The following is a 16,413-nucleotide window of genomic DNA, read 5'->3' on the forward strand; positions in this document are numbered from 1 at the left end:
ATGCACATTCTATTGAAGCAAATGAGCACCACGAACGAAAGCACAGGAACCGCCGACCTCCGTGCGACCATCTCAAAGTGCAACGCCCGGAGAGTCGGTCAAATTGGCGACCTTCGTGACCAGCTCAATTCGAAGGCCGACGACCTGCGAATCCAACTAAACCGTTTGAAAGGATCCGATCTGCGACGACGTCTCGAATCAAAAAAGAAACAGCCTGCAAAAATTCCTAAATTCGAGAACACAACAGACGATCTGAGGAAGCAACTCGAATCATTGCGAGCTACCCAAGCCCCGCACATTAGCGTCATAATGGGCGGATCACCACCTTGCGGTGACTCGGTTTGAGCTGTCAAAGATTACAAAAGTCAAGCAACCACCTCTAAAAAGTGGCCTTCTCCAGTCGAAAATGATCACCAGATCACTTTTTTGGCACTAGACACCAAGGGCGTCCACATGCCACATAACGATCCTCTCCTCGTCGACCTTGACATCGGTGAATGCCTAGTCGCAAAAGTCCTTATTGATACCGGCAGCTCAGTCGACCTCATCTTTCGCGACACACTCGACAAAATGGGAGTTGATTTAAGGGATATGAAGCTTTCCTCTCACACGCTCACCGGCTTCAACGGAGCCTCGGAGCAAATGATCGGGACAATTCGTCTTCCAGTATACGCAGGTGGTATAACCCGCACCGTCAAGTTCTCCGTCATCCGTGCCAAAGCACCTTATAATGCCATACTCGGAACACCATGGCTGCATTCCATGAAAGCCGTTCCTTCGACTTATCATCAATGCGTCATGTTTCCCAGAAAAGACGGCAAAACACAGACGATTCGGGGAGATCAACAAGCTGCGAGAGAACTACTGATCGCAACTGTAAAGATGAAGCAACAGGCTTCCCTTGTCAACTCCGTCAGTAAACCACTCCACAAGATATACCCCCAAATGGAGGAAGTTCGCGAAGTCACAATCGATGAGTCCGACCCGACGAAAATCATCCGACTTGGCGTCTACCTATCCGACGTCATATGTTCAAGGATCATCTCTTTCATCAAAGACAACGCCTCGACGTTCGCCTGGAAAACTTCCGACATGAAGGGGATCGACCCCGCAGTTACCTCCCATGAACTGCACGTCGACCCGACGTTCAAACCCATCCGACAGAAGCGACGAAAACTCGGTCCAGAACGATCTAAAGCCGTAAACGAAGAAGTCGACAGGCTCCTCGACGCGGGTTTCATTACCGAAGTCCGATACCCCGTATGGTTGGCTAACCCGGTTGTCGTCAAAAAGAAAAACGACAAATGGCGCATATGCGTCGACTTCACGGACCTCAACAAGGCGTGCCCAAAGGACAGTTACCCACTCCCTCATATCGATCGTCTCGTCGAATCAACTGCTGGTAACGAACTCCTAACCTTCATGGACGCTTTCTCGGGATACAACCAGATCTTGATGCATCCCAACGATCGCGAGAAGACAACATTCATCACCGATAGAGGGACCTACTACTACAAGGTGATGCCCTTCGGGCTAAAGAACGCCGGCGCGACTTATCAGCGAATCGTCAACCGAATGTTCGCTGATCAGCTTGGCAACACCATGGAAGTGTACATCGACGATATGTTTGTCAAATCACTCAAGGCCGACGATCACCTAAACAACTTATGCGACTGCTTCAAGATCTTGAACGACTACGGGATGAAGCTCAACCCGGCCAAGTGTACCTTCGGTGTCACTTTGGGAGAATTCCTCGGCTACATTGTCACTCAACGAGGAATCGAGGCTAACCCCAAGCAGATCTCGGCGATCCTCGACCTTCCAAGCTAAAAAAACAGCCGCGAAGTACAACGACTAACCGGACGCATAGCAGCTCTCAACAGGTTCATCTCGCGATCAACCGATAAGTGTCTTCCCTTCTACGAGCTACTAAGGGGCAATAAGAGGTTCGTCTGGGACGAAAAGTGCGAGGAGGCGTTCAATCAACTCAAGCATTACCTCACAACCCCTCCAGTACTATCGAAGCCAGAAGCCGGCGACACATTGTCTCTCTACATAGCCGTCACATCCTCCGCCGTCAGCAGCGTGCTCATTCGAGAAGATCGGGGAGAACATAAACCAATCTTTTACACAAGTAAAAGAATGACCGAGCCGGAGACGGGATACCCAACACTCAAAAAGATGGCCTTAGCTGTCGTCACCTCGGCCAGGAAACTGCGACCCTACTTTCAATCGCACACGATTGAAGTACTGTCCAACCAACCACTCCGAACGGTTCTGCAGAATACTAACCAGTCAGGGCGGTTGACTAAATGGGCGATGGAGCTGAGCGAACATGACATCGTGTACAAAAATCGCACAGCAGCAAAGTCACAGGTCCTTGCCGACTTCTTGATCGAGTTAACACCAGAGCTGGAGCAAGACCTCATCCTACCAAGTGTAAACTGGATCCTTCACGTCGACGGTTCATCCACGAGTAAAGGGTCGGGAGCAGGAGTGCAACTGCAATCACCAACAGGAGAACTCATCCGGCAGTCATTCAGTTTTGGTTTTGCTGCGTCAAACAACGAAGCTGAGTACGAATCCCTCATCGCAGGGCTCCGTCTCGCCAAGGCAGTGAAAGCCAAAAGAATCAGCGCTTATTGCGACTCTCAACTTGTCGTAAGCCAGTACCTCGGCGATTACGACGTTCGCAACGAAAGGATGGATGCCTACCTCAAACTCGTCCAAGACCTCACGCGAGACTTCGAGTTCTTCGAACTCACGAAGGTTCCTCGCGGAGAAAATGTCTGTGCCGACGCCCTCGCTGCTCTAGGAAGCAAGCTACACGATCAAGTCAAGAGGACAATCCCAATCCATAAAATCGAGAAACCGAGCATCGACACGAAGGCGTAGCAGACTGCGATTGCAGCAGCGATTAGCGAAGCGATGGACATCGACGAAGCTGAACCTCCTTCGCAAGATGATCAGCCAACAGATTGGCGCAAAGAACTCATCGATTACCTCGCTGAAGGTTTATTGCCCACCGAGAAATGGGACGCACGGCGACTGAAGCGATGTAGCGCACACTACGTCGTCTTGGATGGGAAACTACACCGATGGACCGCGACGAAGGTGCTACTCAAATTTATCTCCGGCGAAGAAACGAGACTAGTCATGGCCGAAACACATGAAGGAGCAGCAGGCAATCACTCGGGGGGACGAGCTCTCGCATTAAAAGTAAAGAATCACGGATTCTACTGGCCAACCATGAACGCCGACTGCGAGACATACGTGCGCAAGTGCGACAAATGCCAGCGTCACGCTTCCACCATACACAGCCCAACGGAGTTCCTTCATACCCTAACTGCTCCATACCCATTCATGCGATGGGGAATGGACATCATCGGTCCGATGCCGGCATCTCGCCAAAAGAAGTTCATCCTGGTCCTTACAGATTACTTCACCAAGTGGATTGAAGCCTAAGCCTATGCCAGCATCACCGACAAGGAGGTGCAAAACTTCGTCTGGAAGAACATAATCTACCGACATGGGCTCCCATACGAGATCATTACAGACAATGGTTCACAATTCATCTCGCATCATTTCAAGGTATTTTGCGACAGATGGCGAATTCGAGTCAACATGTCGACCCAGAGAAACCCACAAAGTAACGGCCAAGCCGAGTCGACGAACAAGACCATCATCGACGGTCTGAAGAAACGACTCGACTTAAAGAAAGGTTGCTGGGCAGATGAACTAGACGGTGTCCTGTTGTCCCACAGAACAGCTCCTCGCGGAGCGACGAAGGCTACACCCTTCTCGATGGCCTACGGCGTTGAGGCAATGGCTCCCGCAGAAGTGAATGTGACGAGTTTGCGCTGATCGCGAATGCCACAAAACGTCGAACTCAACCGCGACATGCTGCTTGACGACATCGAGGAAAAGCGCGACCAAGCACTACTCCGTATCCAGAATTACCAACATCAAATCGAGAGCTACTACAACAAAAACGTCAAATCGCGCCCCCTCGAAATGGGTAATCTTGACTTAAGAAAGGTCTTCGAAAATACTAAGGAGTGGAAAGCCGGCAAGCTTGGAGCCAACTGGGAAGGACCATACAAGATAGTCGAAGTCATCAAACTAGGAGTATACCGCCTCGAGACTTCAACAGGCGAAGCAGTACCGAGAGCTTGGAACTCCAAAAATCTCCGCCTCTTCCATCCATAGTCAAGACGAACGCCTTACCGAGTAAATGCGCCCCTAAGGCCACTTTTACTCACTTTAAAAAAAAAAAAAACGGCGAAAGAACGATCAACGGTCACGTTTTCTCGCTCAACAAAAAAAAACCGAGTAAATGCGCCTCAAATGCCACTTTTACTCACAATCTAAGAACTACGAATGGCTTGATTCCCACAAAGGGATACGTAGGCAGCCCAAAAGAAAACGGGGTCCAGCCGAAAAAAAAAAACCTCCTCCCCGAGGAATCGATCTCCGAAGCAGGCGATCACTTAACCGATGCCTACACGAGCACGCCCCAGCTTCTCAAACAAGCGTATCGGTACTCGCATCCCACGTTGGATATGTCCTGATCTGACACGTATTCACGGGAGTCGACCGTGTTGCGATTTAAACCAACACGGCCGAGACAATGACTCCAACTCACCCTGTAATTTACTAAGTAAGGTCTGGTCCACCGAACGCTTGAAAATTACGTTAGGATCGATTTGGAACCGTCAACGTCGAGAACTCATAATTAACAACGAAACTCAAATGACGAACGATCGCGAGGCAAAGAGATCGACCGAGACAAAGTCAAGACGAGCTTAACACTACAACGATTTGGTATCTCGAATAACGTTTATACTAAACAAACAGTCACTTCGAATCTCGAGAACTCATGCATTTGATAGACAAGTACAATAAAAGATAAACAGTTAATACGATTCGAAGAGTTGGAAATAACAGAAGAAAAACAACAATGTAGAAACCTCAAAAGGCAAAAGTCTAAAAAAGCAACAACACAAGTCCTCCGGGACTAAAAAGAAACAACATACAAGAGAAGCTAGTCCTCCCAGTCGCTTTCACGATCGTTGAGGGCGGAGAGCTCCGAAGCCCTGACGCTCGACTCACGAGCAGCCGGAGAAACATGCACTTCGTCTGATCTCGGGACGATCTCTGGATCAGCCAAAGGACCTTCAAGAAGAGGCGTCGGGTCTTCACGTCGCTCTTCAGTCGGATGAGTAGGCGGAACGTGAAGACTCGCTGCAGTCTCCGGATCGATCAAGCCGGCGTTGGACCCGTACGGATCGAGACTCGCCAAGATTCGAGCATCCACAAACTGAGAGTCTAATACAAGAGGAGAAAGTGTGAGATCTCCCTCGGGTATCTCGCCCACCTTGAGCTTCTCGGCTTCCTGCTCGTATTTCTTTTCTTGCTCGGCGAATATCTCGATAGTGGCTTGCGAGATATCGCTCCCAGCCCTCTTTAAGGCCTCAAGGCATTTCCTGGTTCCGAAGGCTTGGCTATGAAGCAACCGGGCCTCCTCGTAGGGACCTCGTCGCTCTTCTCGGGAACGAATCTTAGCGAAGCGACGATTAGCTTTTGCGGCCAACTCGGCCTCAACTCTTCCTCTTTCCCTCGTCACTTCCAGGATTCTGGAATCTCTAAGGCGCCTCATCTCTCTTTCATGAGACGCAGCGAGCGAAACCATCTCGCTCTCAAGCTCGGCGTTCTTCCGCTCAAGCTCACGGACGACTTTTCGGGATGCCTCCAACTCGGCTTTGAGCTCGTCTCTTCGAGCAATAATGCGAATAACCATCCCGTTAAGCCTCTCGACGTCAGCCCTCGATGCATTCAGCTGGCGAGCAGAAGCTTCCTCTCTCTCCGCGTGCTCCTTCTTAGCCAGCTCGAGTTTGCCCAAAGCTCCCTTCACGGCAGTGTCGTGCTTATCAATCACGACGTTCGTCGCGCTATCCCCCTTAACAGACGAGGAGATGAAAATTGTAAGAAAAAGTTAAGGAACGAAACAAAAAAAAGAGAAGAGACCGAGCCGTTTACCAGCAGCTTGGCCCTCGCAGCTTCCTCATATTCACTCCCGAAGATGAGGTCCTTCACAGCGGGCAAATGTTTCACCCTCCCCCTTAGTTGGCGAAGGAACTCTCCGCACTTCTCGGGAACGTACACTAGAGGGGCCGGTCCCTCGTAGTGAAACAAAACCTTGTCTGGAAAGTTGACTCCGGGCACCCTCCTTAAGATGGCGGAGCCGCGAGAAGAAGTACCGATCTAAGCGGCCCCTTCTCCAATGGGAACCAGAGTTCCCTCGCGAGAAGACGCCAGAATAGGAGATCGCTCCTCGTCGCCAACCTCATCGTTACGCCTCCTGATCAAAAGCGGCGACTCTCCGCTGTCTTCTTCAGAACCGTCCGGACATGCGGCATTAAGAGAAGTTTCAGCTTCCTCCCCTTCACCAACTTCCTCCTCATCGTTCCGTTCTCCCGAGATTTCAGCCTCAGAAGCCTCCTCTTCGGGTTGAAGTTCTTCTTCTTGAACATCACCCCCCTCAATCTCAGTCGGTTCTTCGGGATTCTCCGACTGCTCGTCAACGGGCTTCTTTGTCCTCTTCTTCTTCTTCTTCTTCTTCTTCTTCTTCTGGGGCTCGTCAGAAGGAGGAACGTCGCTCGCCTCCTCGGCGCTCCCCTCGACTCTCGAGCCGCCCCTCTTCCTTTTTTTACCCTTCCCCGCGTTTCTAGCACCAGAAGGGGGAACCTCACCAGTGCGAGGAACCGCCGTCGAGGGTCCTTCCCCGCTGGTCAGTCCCAGCTGGGCGGCTAATATCGCGCTCAAATCAGGAAGAGTTCCCATCCTCTTTGTTTCAGAAACTTGCTTCTGGATGTCCTTCGGGAAGATGTCTAGTCGCTTGGTGCGAATAGGAAGAACAGTCGGAAGATCAGAGCTCCACTCTCCTGAAAACATAAGGCAGAAAGGTCAGGACGCGACAAATAAACTTTGCGATCGAAAGAATAACCAGAAACGGCGAGATGACGCACTTCGAGCGATCTGGTCCTTAAGCTCGCAAATCCTCTCGACTGTAATCTCGGACCAATGGTAGATTCAAAGCAAAGCGACGGCTCAAACGCTCTTCAGGAAATCCTCGGGATAGACTGAAGATGTAGGATGGACAACTGCGAGCACAACAAAAAGAAAGTTTCGTTAAGATCGACAAAGTCAGACGTAGCTCGCGACAAGATATTCTACTACAAGAACGGTTCCATAGAACCCGATAGTCCTCTCGAGGAGGCTCCTCGAAAGCTGAGTCATCAAACTTGAGGAAGAAATAAGAACGCTGCCAATTCTGCGTTTTGTTTGGATGACCGGCGCACACATTGCAGTTTGGTCACATCTTCACCGAGTAGGTTCCGTCCTTCATGTCGGTTATCGAGGTCATCTCCTCGAACGACCTGACGCTCATCGGCATGTCAATCTACTCCGCTAGAACTGATAGAGTGACGGCTAGTCGCAGCAAGCCGTTCAATAACTGACTAATCGCGAGATATCGCCGCTTAGCGTACGCAGTGATCAGTCGCGGGATAGGGAACCAACAGCGAGTGTCGTCCTGGAAGTAGGACTCGTACACCGTCTGATATCCGATTGGAGGAGACCAAGGCCTCTGCTCCTTCGTAGGGATAAGGAAGGTTACGCCTGTAGCGTTCTTGGCCCGAAGAACCTTCTTCACGCTCCCCAGGGTCGACTTAGTCTCGTCCACACCATCCCAATCTTGACCAGCCACGAAAGCAGAGCGTAGTGAGTCAGGATGGAGTTGTGGAAGCTCCTCGAAAATTCCATCGGGATAGAAGGTCGTCGGGAACAATTCAGCTTCAGAATCGTCGTCTTCAGGAGGATCGCCTTCCATTGGGCGAAATCCCAAAGTAACCGAGTCAACGGGCACCGCCCCGCTCTGTCCGTCTCTCGCACACTCCGTCGCATCCCTCACGGCGACGTTCTCACTCCCTTCTCTCGCAAGCCGCGTAGCATCTGCGACCAAAAGCCTCTGGGAGCGAGACAAATTAACCGTGTCCATCATCGCCTCATGATGGGTCGTTTCGAGATCCCCGATACAACCTCCGTCAGGACTCCTTGCCGGAGCCGATGCCGCCGCAACTGATTTCCCCTTTTGCTGCCTCGATAACCTCTGAGCTGACGACATGGTAGAACAAGGCGGCGAAGAACGCGTCGAATAAAGGCTATAACACTTAGAGAGATAAAAGAAGGAGAGAGAAAGTACCTTTGATCGCGGAGTAAACTTGAAGAAATGAGAGGGGATCTGCGTATTTATAAGGAAAAGAGGGGGGGGGGAACTCGAGGCGCTATCATTAGGTCTATATGGGCCTAAACGGGCCTCGAAATCCACCCTAAAAACTCAGCGGACCCTCGCGACGATTCCGCTTCTCAACATGTTATGAAAGGAAGAGAAGGGGGAAAATTCGAGGCGTCATCATTAAATTCAAACGGGCCCGTTCGGGCCTCGTAACTCTCCCAAATGTCCAGCGGGCCCTCGCGACGGTTCAGTCTCTCGTCTAAATCAGACGTCAGTCATCTTAAAATCAGAATAAACCAACGGTTAATCTAGACATGTCAGTCGGGACCTGAATATCCGCGACTAACCGGCTTCAAGCGGAAATATTCCAGAATCTTCCCTGCGACATAACGACCAAAAGGAGCGATAAAGCCTCTAACGCTCGCCTCCGAGAGAACGACGCTGTGCGACTCATCGACCAACCGCTCCAACCTTCCGACAAGCCTTCTATTCCCTCAAACCTTCAAACCTTAGAATCCATCACGAGCCAGGAAACACTTCGCTCACTAATGGACTGGGGGGGACTTACTGTAGAGGATGGATTTGACCATCCCACAAGGCCCGAGGAATAGAAAGGCCTGGCCCGGACTAGGTAGAGCGACGGCTCGATCGGTCGGCTCAAGAGTCAGGTCTCTCGGCTTGACTCTTGAGTACTTTTAGTCGATCATCGTCGACTGAAGTATATTTGGCTCAGCGACTGCTCGGACGCCTACGGGCTTTTCGGCCCAGCAGAGGAGGCCCACCAAGATGGCGTAAATTAGGTCAAGGACGAAACATCAGGACGACTATATAAGAGAAAGGGGAGACAACGAGAGAAGGATCCGAAATCATTTGACTAACACTTGGCGGCTAGATTAGGGTTTTCACCTTTGCTTCATCTCACCGTTAGCTGTACTTTTCCGGTAGCTCATCGAGCCACCGGCTTCCTCTCTGTCACATTCTCTTCATTTCTCTTGTAACCGACTGAACGTTTTCTCCGACCATAAATAAGACGTTTCTGTTAAACTCACATTTTCTTTATTACCGTTTTCCGATGAAACAGAAACCATGGTGAGCGCGAGTGTTAACGACGCATGCCCTTTGGAGCGTGACTGGCACGTTACGACATAATTGGCTTTGTCGGATTATTCACCTAATCCAATATTTAGAGATTGTCCAAATGTGTGTTTGGCGAGTTTATGTTTTATTGGTTAAGGGATAATAGGCGCTATCAATTGATATCAAACAAACGAGTATAATTAAGTATGGATTTATGCGTTACATTAAATATATAAATGGATCTTCTATTTTTATACTATTGTAGATGCAGACAAATGAAACCCAAGAAAAAAAAAGAAAGTAGACTTGTATATTCTTTTTCTTTTTGTCAACAGTAGAATTGTAGATTCAATTTCAGAAAAAAATGATTTCAAATTTGATATAATGATATGTGAGGATGATGAGATAATGACATCTGCTTCAGTAAAAAAAGAAATGTACCAAGAATTGCTTAGTGAAAAATAACAAAACCAAACATATCCCAAAAAAAAAAGAATTATCCGTCAATTTTCACTGCGGACCTATTTATTTCAAATAGTAAAACGAAAACTCTCGGGGGTCCTCTGCCGTAGAATTCCAACAAATGAGAGAGAATACGACAAAAGGTTCGGAGACTTCTTCAAGGTTTGAGAACAAGAGAAAGACCAAACCTTGGATGCTTGTCTAACGCCTTAGTGTCGATCTCACTGGAAACAGTCACTAGTGATTTGGGAACAACCTCGTGCTGAAGCAGAGCACCGAGTTTGCCATTGTTGTTGAGCTTAGCTTTCACTGTAGTCGTGTGATCAATCGCGTATAACCCACCAACCGTTATCGTGTTTTCATTAGTAGAGAACTTCCTGTAAACCTCACCAACTGCTGCGCTTCTCTTAGATTCGTCAAGGTGATGAAGGTAAGATGCTTTGATCGAGTCTCCTTTGTCTCCCCTGTAGAAGTTCAGATCATAACCACACACAGGACAAAGCTAGTGATCAAGTTTTATCTGAGATTTTGAGTTTTTTCTTACAGTATTATGGAAGCACATGCATCTGGTTTGGTCACACTGATTCCGGCGTTGTACTTGGTGAAAGTTTTGGAGGATGTGTCGTATCCAGCTTCAGCACCAAATGAGATGACTGGTGTGCCTAGAGTGGCTGTTATGTCGATCAACGGGTTCTGCTTCAAAGCTGCAGCAGCGGTAACAGTTGCGTGGTCGTGGAAGTATTGAACCTCGAGCTGTTAACGGAATTCAAAAGATGAATCAAGTTAAGCTCAAAACCACTAACAACTACCATACAAAAAAAAAAAAAAGGTTAATGACTTTTTAACCTTGCCAGAGCTGTTGTCAGGGACTTTGAAGGAGGCAATGGCTTTGGTCGATGGGAGAATCTCGGTGAATGTGACTGTTGTCAAAATCTGCCACAGCAAAAACCAAATTAGGAGTGAAAAAACACGTTGCTAACGGATGAGTTTGGTTTAAGATGACACACTTACAGTAGAATCAGTGTCGATTTTGAAATCGAAGACGGCATTCTTGTACTTGTATTGGGAGGTAACGTCAGCAGCATGCACTCCTCCTTTCTTCAGAGCAGTCGACGTAAGGGACTAAACAACAACGCAGAGACAATTAAAGAACATAAAGGCTAATCCATTCATGGAGGAGTTAAGCTGGTAGATAAGTTTCCAAAAATCAGAAATGTCAAAGCAACAAAAATGCTATTAGCTCAATTAACTCACATCTAAGAGGATAATACTGTACAATGGAATCACACAGTAGAATCCTTCAGGGTATATAACATTTGTATACAAACAAAATCTAATCCAGAACTAATGAAATTGGTTTTCACAAGCGGATAAGATCGATCGGAACAACGGCAAAATGGAGATCAATGCAATCGATATACACAACCATGCATCGAAATCGAAAAACGAACGAGAATCTGAGAATAGTATACGATACGATACGTACCACGCCGGAGGCAGTGTATGTGGAGATGCTGAATTTCTGATCGGTGTTGTAGTCTCTCGTCAACAGATCTAAACACAAAATCAACAACGGAATCAGCTTAAACGCAGGTTAAATCAATTCCGAAACACCAGCGCTATGACTCAATGAACAGGCAGGCATCATATTCGCGCGATGAGACGAGATTGATAGAGGAGGATTCACAAGATGAGGTTACCTTTGGCTTTCTTGCCGATATCAGCGAATAGACCTGGACCTTTGCTCATGGTTTGATCGGAGATGCAAAGAGAGATCGGCGAAGAGATTTGGAGGAGAAGCGGTGAAGATAGAGAGAGAGAGAGAGAGGGCAATACGACTTTCACGAAATAAATAAACTAATATTCTTTACTGTAAAAATAACAGCCTGTGGCTTTCTTTTGTGACAACCCACTCACAACCTTTCACGTTGCGAAGGGAAAAAGAAGAACGCCTTGTGGGATTTTAATCGCTTGTGTTTTCACGTCGCGACCCTTGGGTTCGATGACAATTTATTTCCTTTTATGTTATTTTCATTTGTTTAGCAAACTTCGGCCTAGTGTCTATTGGGCTTTTAACTATGATAATGAAACTAAGGGCTTCTTGTAATACCGATGTGATTATCATAAGTCCCCATCAAAGTAACAACACCTGTTGCGCTTTAGCCCCAAGATCACTCGGCCCACCAACTTATTTTACGTATAATAAAATATAATATCAGAGCCAGGTTTCGATCCTGGGACCTGTGGGTTATGGGCCCACCACGCTTCCGCTGCGCCACTCTGATTCTGATTGCTTCGTGTGTATTTTATAGTCAATTAATGAAAGTTATACTTCTTTCTGCCTTGTCATTGCTGATGGGGTTTGTTGTTTCAGGCAGGTCTTACCGATTGATCACTAACTTAACTTCTCTTTTTATAATTGTTATCTATACGAGTATCCAAAAGACTATTTTATTTACATTCCAGAATAAACGCATAGAAAATTCCTCAATACTCTTCAAAAAAACGACAGCTTTTAGATTGGTTGAAGTGGTTTTGGCAGTTGAGTTGACTAAGTAGACAAAGCTCTTATTAGCAACGATGACCCTACTTTATAATGCAACAAGACGAAGACTAAGAGCCAGTACTCCATTTTCTTTTTATTATCGTCAACGAAGCCCAATTTATACTGCCTAGTGGACAAATTTCACACACACTCGATAATAACTCATATAAGTTAATCCCTAATATACATGCGTGAAGCATGATGCACCTCTTGAGAATATCGAGCGTGTTAGTATTTTTTTTTTTTTGGTAAAATGTTAAGATGAGTGTGTTAGTATTATTCGTAAAAAAATATATATATAAGAAAAAAAGCTATAAGAAAGTTGTAACCAATAGAAGTTTAGGATCAACAAAACATAGATAGTGTTGATGTTGGTGCAAAGAACTGTCATCGTCGTGTAGTCTGAGCCTAAAGTCGCGTTACCGACTTTAACTATCCAGCCAAAAAATCCAACCATTACTATTACGCCACGTTGGCCTCCAGAAGAATCTAGACGTCTTTAACTAATCAGAGAACATACCAGATAAGCAACGGCAAATGCCACCACATTTCACAAAACGTAAAAAAGAGATTATACTCCGAGTGGCAAAAGCTTCATCTTTTATTTTTTTTTCTAAAAATACAACTCCGAAGATATGGCACACCATATAAAGAACAATTGTCTTCCTAAAGCCCTTTTTCAAAAAAAAAATACTATTGTCTTCCTAATTTCATTTCTGATTATATTTTTACATTATACGATTTAAAGGATCGATGGTTATTGGTTATGAGTATATGACAACTAGTCTGGTCACTCTAAAGGGTCATTATACATACATTGCTGAATAGTAATCTTTTACTACAATACTATTCTAAGAAATTTCCCAATAAGTTTGGCGATTTCTAACTAAAAACAATGCATGGACTTGGCATTAATATTCCAAAATGAACAATTATATTATACTAGAAGATAAAATAAAGGAATTTAATGGATTGAAGAAAGCAAGAGCAGCACCACTTGATCACTCATAGCCCACGTTCCCACTCTCAATCCCCAAATTCTAAAGATTTCTAACAAAAATATATATAAATCAAACCAGCTCTGGAAACATACACAAGACACAAACACAAGACGTGCTCACAAGACATCACACACTTCACTCTTTCCTCTTCTCCTTTAGATATCTCAAGTCACATCTCATAACTCATAACCATATATATATGGCTCTTGAGACTCTCAACTCTCCTACTTCCGCCACCGCCGCCGCTCGGCCTTTTCTCCGGTATCGCGAAGAAATGGAGCCGGAGAATCTGGAGCAGTGGGCTAAAAGAAAACGTACCAAACGTCAACGTTTTGATCACAATCAAGAAAAGACTCCTTCCGAAGAAGAGTATCTAGCTCTTTGTCTCCTCATGCTTGCTCGTGGCTCCACCGTAAAATCTCCTCCTCCGCCGTCTCTCCCGTCGTCGGATCACCGTGGTTACAAGTGCACGGTCTGTGGAAAGTCTTTTTCCTCTTACCAAGCCTTAGGTGGACACAAGACCAGTCACCGGAAACCGGTAAACACTAATAACGGTCCCAGTGCCCAAGAGCCGTCTAATAAGACTCACGGTAACAGTAACGGCGGTTCCATTGTTATTAACGGTAACGGTGTAAGTCAGAGCGGAAAGACTCATACATGTTCTATATGTTTCAAGTCGTTTTCGTCTGGTCAAGCCTTAGGTGGACACAAACGATGTCACTATGACGGTGGCAATAACGGTAACGGCAGTAGCAGCAACAGCGTTGAAGTCATCGGTGGTAGTGACGTCAGCGATGTAGACGATGAAAGATCTTCGGAACAAAGCGCTATAGGCGGCCACCGTGGATTTGACTTAAATTTACCGGCTGATCAAGTCACGGTGGTGATTTCTTAACGTTGACTCCGGTTGAGAAAAAGTCAACTTTCAAGAATGGGGATAGTGGACGCAAGACTTAAGGGCCGGCCGTTTCTTACCAGCTGCTTCAGCTTGACTGACTCTGTAATGAAAATGATTGGAGTGGACTTGCACAATTGCAGACTTTCAGTTGCATTATTATTATTTTTAAAGAGAAATATTTATTCCTTGTTGGATTTGTTTATAGATAGAGGAAACAATTGGGATACTTCAATATTTTTCTTTAGAAAATAATAGAGAGATGGATGATTGGATCGTACACGTTATTTATTTAGTGGACTGTTCTGTAATACTGAATTTTTATTTATTTATTTTTCGTAAACTATACTTCATTTGATTCCGCAAGCAAAGGAAAGCCATTTAAATTCTGTTACTCACAGCTCCAAGTGATCTGTTTTCACAATAAATACCTGTCACAATTTCATATTTTTTAATAAGATTTGCAATGTTTTTTTTTTTGGGTCAAATATTTGCAATGTTTCTATATCACTTATAAATTCAAGATGTGGAACAGTCTGTGACTTGATTTTGGTTTTATCGAACATGTAAAATCCTCACTAGTTTGGTAACAATAACCAAAATTCAGTCCACAGATAAACCCGAAAATATGTTTTATAACAGACCTAACCAACATTAGTGTATTTGAGTTCTAATAATTAAGTTTTTCAAATCCAAATTATAAATAATAAACAATATATATGTATATTAAAAATTCAATAGACGAAAAACTATATTCAGCAGAACTATACAAGATTACCCATATCTGTGACCAAGATTACCCATATGTGACACAAAACGATGACATGAGTATCTAACTCTCTTCGGGAGCAACCAAATATGTCTGGCGCCGGTAGCAGTGGCGGAGGTACTTTGTAACCAGGGGGGTCACATGACCCACATGGATAATTCTAAAAAAAAATTCCTAGTATTTTTCATTTAAAATATAATAAAATCTTGAACATTTAATCTATTTGACCCTTGTAAAATTTAGTTATTGTTAGACTGACCCTAGTAAAACAAAATGCTGCCTCTGCCACTGGCTGGTAGACAGGTCTTCGGAGATTATTCCGTTGAGTCTCAGGGTCCGAATGGTGACCGCGGATTTGGTAAAATAAGCGGGGCGGAATTTGGGTGCGGGACGGTTCAACTGCGGTTCGTGCGTTTTGCGGGATAAGTGCGGTTTTGATAAAATTAGCGGTGCAGAATTGTGTTGATTGGTGAAAATCTAAAGTGCGGAATTAAACAGTTAAGAAAAATTTAAATAATGTAAAATAGATATATATCAATATATTTAATATAATTAAAATTAAAATTGTTTATGTAGTGTTATGTATATTAAATTTTATTTATTATTTAGAAAATTTTAAATAACAAAATTCATCTCAAACAAATTTTGATATATATATTAAAAAATTATTTTCATCTGTGTTTATAATCTATATTCTAAATTTTAGTAGGCTTTGGCATTTTACTCGAACCAGAACCAACCCAAAAATACAAGTTTGGATCCGGGTCTGGACCTAGACTAAACTACCTATTGGATATAATTTTTTTGGATCCGTGAATCTCGGTTCAAGTTTGGGTAGACCCAAGACCCGATCCGACCGGATACCCAAAATACGCAAAACTCATAATATATAGTAGGTATATTTGAGTGTATGGTGTATTTCTGGTATTACATGTATTTTTTTTTTTTCAGATTCAGGTTTTTGGGGTATAGTTTTGGGTTTAGGATAAAATTTTAGAATTTTAGAAATATAACTAGGTACTATTATTTCTAATGTGTTTGGATAACCAATTATTTTTGTAGCATATATATATATTAAAATAGCTAAACAGATGTGTAAATGAAAAATGTATATATTTTTAATATATTTTAATATATATTAAAATAGTTACACAAATGTATATATATTATAAAACTTACAAAACCGCAGACAAATTGAAAAATCTTCAAATGACATTTTTCATGAAAACATGAAATATTATTTTAAAATTTTGGTTGGCCAATTATTTTTGTAACAAATATATATTAAAATACTTCAATTAGTACGTAAGGTTTTCATGTAACAGGTGAATATTATTAATTGAATGATGATAGTACGTAAGTGCTACA

The 16,413-nt window shown here is 44.7% G+C and overlaps 4 protein-coding genes across 4 annotated transcripts; 2 read left to right on the forward strand and 2 right to left on the reverse strand.

Moving 5' to 3' along the window:
* The first annotated feature begins 453 nt into the window (after positions 1–453).
* On the forward strand, positions 454–2,895 carry LOC106413279. Its single transcript, XM_048767610.1, has 3 exons — positions 454–1,265; positions 1,839–2,688; positions 2,770–2,895. The coding sequence occupies exons 1-3, from the start codon at positions 454–456 to the stop codon at positions 2,893–2,895; spliced, it is 1,788 nt and encodes a 595-aa protein (XP_048623567.1).
* A 2,149-nt stretch (positions 2,896–5,044) lies between these two features.
* Positions 5,045–6,954, reverse strand: LOC111209376 (meiosis-specific protein ASY2-like). Its single transcript, XM_022709233.2, has 3 exons — positions 6,292–6,954; positions 6,040–6,180; positions 5,045–5,959 (listed from the first exon to the last, which is right to left on the reverse strand). Exons 1-3 carry the CDS (start codon positions 6,952–6,954, stop codon positions 5,045–5,047), a joined length of 1,719 nt encoding a protein of 572 aa, XP_022564954.2.
* A 2,817-nt stretch (positions 6,955–9,771) lies between these two features.
* On the reverse strand, positions 9,772–11,780 carry LOC106416103 (mitochondrial outer membrane protein porin 2-like). Its single transcript, XM_013856936.3, has 6 exons — positions 11,536–11,780; positions 11,322–11,389; positions 10,847–10,957; positions 10,682–10,768; positions 10,380–10,588; positions 9,772–10,299 (listed from the first exon to the last, which is right to left on the reverse strand). Exons 1-6 carry the CDS (start codon positions 11,582–11,584, stop codon positions 9,993–9,995), a joined length of 831 nt encoding a protein of 276 aa, XP_013712390.1. The 5' UTR covers positions 11,585–11,780; the 3' UTR covers positions 9,772–9,992.
* A 1,318-nt stretch (positions 11,781–13,098) lies between these two features.
* On the forward strand, positions 13,099–14,624 carry LOC106413984 (zinc finger protein AZF1-like). The gene has a single exon (XM_048767861.1). The coding sequence runs from the start codon at positions 13,581–13,583 to the stop codon at positions 14,274–14,276; it is 696 nt and encodes a 231-aa protein (XP_048623818.1). The 5' UTR covers positions 13,099–13,580; the 3' UTR covers positions 14,277–14,624.
* Positions 14,625–16,413: the final 1,789 nt, after the last annotated feature.

Source organism: Brassica napus, chromosome C9 (assembly GCF_020379485.1).
Source record: "Brassica napus cultivar Da-Ae chromosome C9, Da-Ae, whole genome shotgun sequence".
Lineage (NCBI taxonomy): Eukaryota > Viridiplantae > Streptophyta > Magnoliopsida > Brassicales > Brassicaceae > Brassica > Brassica napus.

Excerpts from the sequence above, each read along its gene's own strand:
- LOC106416103 (XM_013856936.3), bottom strand. The coding sequence starts at position 11,584 with ATGAGCAAAGGTCCAGGTCTATTCGCTGATATCGGCAAGAAAGCCAAA. Across the intron at positions 10,958-11,321 it reads CATACACTGCCTCCGGCGTG|TCCCTTACGTCGACTGCTCT; the intron begins GTACGTATCGTA and ends GTTGTTGTTTAG. Across the intron at positions 10,769-10,846 it reads AAATCGACACTGATTCTACT|ATTTTGACAACAGTCACATT; the intron begins GTAAGTGTGTCA and ends TTGCTGTGGCAG.
- LOC111209376 (XM_022709233.2), bottom strand. The coding sequence starts at position 6,954 with ATGTTTTCAGGAGAGTGGAGCTCTGATCTTCCGACTGTTCTTCCTATT. Across the intron at positions 6,181-6,291 it reads CTTCTCGCGAGGGAACTCTG|GGACCGGCCCCTCTAGTGTA; the intron begins GTTCCCATTGGA and ends TTTCACTACGAG. Across the intron at positions 5,960-6,039 it reads CTGCGAGGGCCAAGCTGCTG|GGGGATAGCGCGACGAACGT; the intron begins GTAAACGGCTCG and ends TCGTCTGTTAAG.
- LOC106413984 (XM_048767861.1), top strand. The coding sequence starts at position 13,581 with ATGGCTCTTGAGACTCTCAACTCTCCTACTTCCGCCACCGCCGCCGCT.
- LOC106413279 (XM_048767610.1), top strand. The coding sequence starts at position 454 with ATGCCACATAACGATCCTCTCCTCGTCGACCTTGACATCGGTGAATGC. Across the intron at positions 1,266-1,838 it reads GAAGTCCGATACCCCGTATG|CCGCGAAGTACAACGACTAA; the intron begins GTTGGCTAACCC and ends CTAAAAAAACAG. Across the intron at positions 2,689-2,769 it reads AGTACCTCGGCGATTACGAC|GTTCCTCGCGGAGAAAATGT; the intron begins GTTCGCAACGAA and ends GAACTCACGAAG.